Raw genomic sequence first — 5,311 nt, 5'->3', positions numbered from 1 at the left:
AAGAGAAAAATCTAAGCAAGAAATGAAAAAAAAAAAAAAAAATAGGAAAGGATAGGTTTTCATCCATTTCCAGCAAGAAATGAAAAAAAAAAAAAAAAATAGGAAAGGATAGGTTTTCATCCACTTCCAGCAAGAAATGAAAAAAAAGAAAAATAATAGGAAAGAATGAGCATTCAGCCGTCTCCTCTGCCTAGATGTGAGGGACGGATGAGAGAATGTAATAGAGAAAAATTGAAGCAAGAAATGAAAAAATAGAAAAAAAATAGAAAAAGATAGGTTTTCATCCACTTCCAGCAAAAAATAAAAAATAAAAAATAAATAGGAAAGAATGAGCATTCAGTCACTTATTCAACAGTAGGAATACAGTTATGCTTGGCATGCACTACTATCTAAGCACTCCTAAATCTCACCAGGAGTGTATGATGACAAATCTGATCTCACCTGTTTGATGGATAAGTCTTCATACTTAATAAGGTTGGGTTCAAACGGTACAAATGTCACCGGTTCAAATGTCATAAAGGTCAGCCCATCATAGTTGTTCTGGGGAAAAAAATTATTATATATTTAAGTTACTAGTCAGTGAGTGGCTGTTATACTGATTACCTCCGCCAAGGAGTTGGCAGGAGGTTATGTTTTCACCGGCGTGTGTTTGTTCGGCGTATGTTTGTTGGTTTGTGGGTTTGTTTGTGTACAGCCTAATTGAAAAAGTTATGGACAGATTGTCATAAAATTTTCAGGATAGGTCAGAAATGGGCTAACTTAGAATTGATTACATTTTGGTGGTGATCCGGATCCAATTAATTAATTATTTAATTAATTAAATTTTCAGGATAGGTCAGAAATGGGCTAACTTAGAATTGATTACATTTTGGTGGTGATCCGGATCCAATTAATTATTTAATTAATTAATTAATTAATACAATTTTTCACAGTGAGACAGCAGAGCTGCCTTGGCGGAGGTCTGCGCTCTCCGAGTGCTCTAGTTACTTATATTATTACTGTTATTAGTTCTTAGTTGTTAATGGTTAGATGATAATAGTTTACACGTATGCTTATTCGTGATGCGAGTTACATTATGAGACAAGGAATATATAGGATGCCAACAAAAGTTGAAATAGCAAAATGTTCTTCATTGGGCTTAAAATTGAAATTTTCTACTGTAATTCCCATTAGATATTTTATAGATATTATGGGATGGATCTATGACGAGATCCAGCTGATGCCAATATCATGTCAGCATCGAGTGAATAAAACAAAAGTTGTTTTGATTGCCGGTAACATCTAATTCCCGAGAACTGAATATGTGCGTAAATTTGTAATCAGATATAGGATTGCCGTGTGTGTGCGTGCGTGCGTGCGTGCGTGCGTGCGTGCGTGTGCGTGCGTGCGCATGTGCGTGTGTGCGTGCGGGCGTGCGTGTGTGCGTGCTGGCGTTAGCGCGTGTGTAGCTCCAAGAAACGGTCATACATCAAGACATGTGTATATTGACGTTATACGTCACACAGCCTGGTTGGGCTAGCGCGTGTGTATCTTACCGGCGTATCTGCTATCTTAGACATTATGATAGTCTCCAATCTGACGCCAAATTCGCCAACCTCGTAGTATCCGGGTTCTGCATAACAAACAAAAATCACACGTCGAATGTTTTTACGTCAGGATATATATTCTGTCTATCCACGTACGTATATCTGGCATATTTCAGAATACCCCTCTGGACTGATAGCAATGCTGAAAGTATCTATCTCTCCCTGGGTTTTGTTGTAACTTTTACGCTTATACGCCTAGCGTAGTCTTAGCGTCTATGTGGTCCCACTGTGGCTGATAGGGTCTATGTCCCCCAGGGTACTGCCGGAACGTACCCTGGGTACGGTCCAGTATACCGGAACGTACCCTGGTACTAAATACTACTATCTAATATACCGGACCGTACCTCGCCTACTCCACTAACGAGTCTAGGGAGTCGCCTACGCCTACTCCCTAACCCTAACCCTAACTCTAACCCTAACACTAACACTAACACTGACCCTAACCATATCAGCTAGATAGTTACCAGGGTACGTTCCGGTATACCGGACCGTAGCCAGGGTACATTCCGGCAGTACCCTAGGGGACATAGACCCTATCAGCCCCACTGTGGTAGGCTCTATACCCACCAGCTATTTGGTCACACTGATTATGTAATCCCATTTAGTTACGTGGTCCCACTTCTCGTTCCCTTTTCATATACCATTCCATCCATATTAAGCGGATCTAGATTATGTAAACAATGTACTTTTAATTACGTTTATGTACTGTGTAATATTTTTGTTGTTATATAGTTTGTGTACTGTCTGCACTAGTGACTCTGTACTATACTGTATATTTGTGACTACTGTACATATGTGACTAGAGGGCTAACGCTCCATTAGGAGTGTTCCCAACTTTGATATCATTAATGATTAATGATTAATGATTGATAATCCTAACCCTAACCTAAATGACATTAAACCACAAACTAATGTATAACCATGACTATATATATATATATATATATATATATATATATATATATATGTGTGTTATTGTGACCATTAATGACATTAAAGTTGGGAACCACATATCCCCCCATATGGGCTTCTGTACTATACATGTGATCACACCGGCAAACGTACCGTCAGACATGAAGATTCCTGGTTGCAGAGGATCCGATATTGGACCTGCGAAGAATTGCGTAAATGGGTTAGCGAGAGCTTAGCAACATGCTAACGTTATGATCTTCATAATCATCATAAATATTAGCCTTCAAAGTCCAAGGGACTCTATATTGAAGACGGAGTGAGACAAAGTTGATCAAATATGAACGTGTTCATCCGCGGACTGTTCGTTTCCTCGTGTACATACAGATCGAGCCATACGAGCCAAGTGCTCTGCTCCGGATAAAATTAATTCACAACTTTAATAGATAAATTTATCAAATTCTTTCCCAAAATTTATTTTGCACTGGGCAGGTTCGTTGCTTAGAATGTAGTCGCGGTGACAACGATCTCGCGAGACGAAATATGCTCTGTTGTTTAGAACGCGGTTGCTACGGCAACGATCTCGCGAGACGAAATACGCTCGGTTGTTAAGAACGTGGTTGCTACGGCAATAATCTCGATTCTCGCGAGAAGAAATACGCTTGATTGTTTAGAACGCGGTTGCCATGGCAACAGAGCTGTAATACTTGCGGTCGCTTCACTTGAGCTTAGACGCATTGCAGAAGTGACTTTTATAGCTGACAACTTACCCCTGCGACTGTGACGCGGCAGCAAGAAACGAAGAAATGTGTTACGTGGTGAGTGTTGCAGAAGAATAAGGCGTAGAAGGCGTGAGCTGCCCGATGAAGTCTTCCTTTCTGCCCTGCGCTTCCCTTAAGCGGGCAGCACACTTCACCATTTTCGTTGCTCGTACAGGCAATTTTCGTGGTCGCCACAAAAATGGCCAAGTGTGCGGGGGCCGGCAACGACCACTCACCACGGAAATTTAGTGGTGACCACGAGTTGCCGAGAATCAAACCGGTTTGCTTTCTCATCACGTAAATTGCTCGTGGTGGCAACTTGTGGTGAAGTGTGCTGTGACGCGGCAACGGCCACAAAAATTGCCGACCACGAAAATTGCCTGTACGAGCAACGAAAATGGTGAAGTGTGCTGCTAGCTTTACACCACTCATGCCACCTGGCAGCCGTACCCAAACCCTTGCTCTCAGCTGGCATACTGTATAACAACGTCCCTGTGTTCTCTAGCTACGGTTGGTAACCCTGTCAAACACCCTTCAACCCCATCTTATTTATCAAACCCTCATTACTTCCTTCCTCCACGCCTTGTCCCCCTCTTCACTCACCCAACCTCCCATTTCCACTCCACGTCCTACATACTACCGCTGAAAAGGTCTATGTCCTCAGGGTACTGCTGGAACGTACCCTGGGTACTATCTAATATGCCGGACCGTACCTCGCCTACTCCACTAACGAGTCTAGGGAGTCGCCTACGCCTACTTCCTAACTCTAACCCTAATCCTAATCCTAACCTTAACCCTAACCATATCAAATAGTTACCAGGGTACATTCCGGTATACCGGACCGTACCCAGGGTACGTTCCGACAGTACCCTGGGGGACATAGACCCTATGATTGAGCCATGCTACTTTGCAACCCAAATAGAATCCTACTCTAGCACCTGGCAACTTATCAACCACTGCTACCACCTACCCCCTATGCCCTCCTCTGCTTGCATCTGAAAACCTAAGCTTCCTTCCTCACTCATCTAACAAGCTACCCTCACCGTCCAACCGTGTCCCTCCCTCTACCCTCACTCCCACCACTCCCACCACTCCCCCCTCTCCATGTAGCAACCTACCAAACCGGCTCACCCTTCCGCTAGCCTCCCAACCCACCCAATTGCCCAGCATTGTTCCACCCTCCCCACATGTCCACTATCCTCCCACGGTCCCACCCACCCCATTTGCCCACTATCCCTCCACCCTCCCCACTCTCCTCCAGCCCTCAGTGCGCGCGATCGTCCTACCTTTGTCCTCGTGCACGTACAGGTACACGCCCACGCCGTGCGAACTGCCGTGTCTGTACTCGAGCCCCGCCTCCCACAGCCAGATACGCACGTAGGTTTCCACAATCGACGCTGTCGCCGCCGCCGTCGCCGACCACGCGGTGTTAGTGTGTGCCGTGCAGAGAGAGAGAGAGAGAAAGAGAGAGAGAGAGAGAGAGAAGGAATGAAGGATGGAGAAAGACAGAGAGGGAGAGAAAGAGAGAGCGCGAAATAAAGAGAGCAATGGAAGAGAGACAAAGAGACTGGCCGGCGTGGTGCAGAAAAAATTAGCTCTTAACATTAACCTTAAACTTCAAGTTTTTCTCTTAAAGCGTTGCCAGAAATATCGTAAAGTTAGAGAATTAAAATAATTCTCGTAATTTTTTCTTTAACTTAAGAGATCCTAGACCCTCCCTTAACTTTAATATTAAGTTGAAAATAACACATTTACACCACGAATTACAATTATAGTGATATTATAATTTTATAATGAATGCAATACAATGTGTGTTTTTCTTTCGAAAAACACGCAAATCATTAATTATCTACGCTAATAAAACAAAACAATACATTTATAAATGACGTATGGCATTTGTTCTCTTGTTTCAAAGGTTGTGCAACGCTTGCCACCGATTCTCGCGGTCTCGTGTTACACGTGTGAGAATTTGTCTTGTTGTGCAGAATTAATTCATGACCACGTAAATATTTCATCAAATATTATTTATATGTGTTTAGCCATATATATCGCATA

At 43.0% G+C, this 5,311-nt stretch overlaps 1 protein-coding gene across 1 annotated transcript in view; it reads right to left on the bottom strand.

The window, feature by feature from the left end:
- Positions 1–5,311, bottom strand: part of LOC106814286 (xaa-Pro aminopeptidase 1-like) — a 54,818-nt gene that overhangs the window by 20,054 nt on the left and 29,453 nt on the right. Inside the window, exons 7-10 of the mRNA XM_014818582.1 lie at positions 4,543–4,653; positions 2,652–2,696; positions 1,536–1,612; positions 442–540 (exon numbers count right to left, since the gene is read on the bottom strand). Coding sequence (XP_014674068.1) covers positions 442–540; positions 1,536–1,612; positions 2,652–2,696; positions 4,543–4,653 — 332 coding nt within the window. The remainder of the gene's footprint in view (positions 1–441; positions 541–1,535; positions 1,613–2,651; positions 2,697–4,542; positions 4,654–5,311) is intronic.

The sequence above is a fragment of the Priapulus caudatus genome, unplaced genomic scaffold (assembly GCF_000485595.1).
Source record: "Priapulus caudatus unplaced genomic scaffold, Priapulus_caudatus-5.0.1 Scaffold899, whole genome shotgun sequence".
NCBI lineage: Eukaryota > Metazoa > Priapulida > Priapulimorpha > Priapulimorphida > Priapulidae > Priapulus > Priapulus caudatus.
This window is presented reverse-complemented; position numbering and strand designations above follow the sequence as displayed.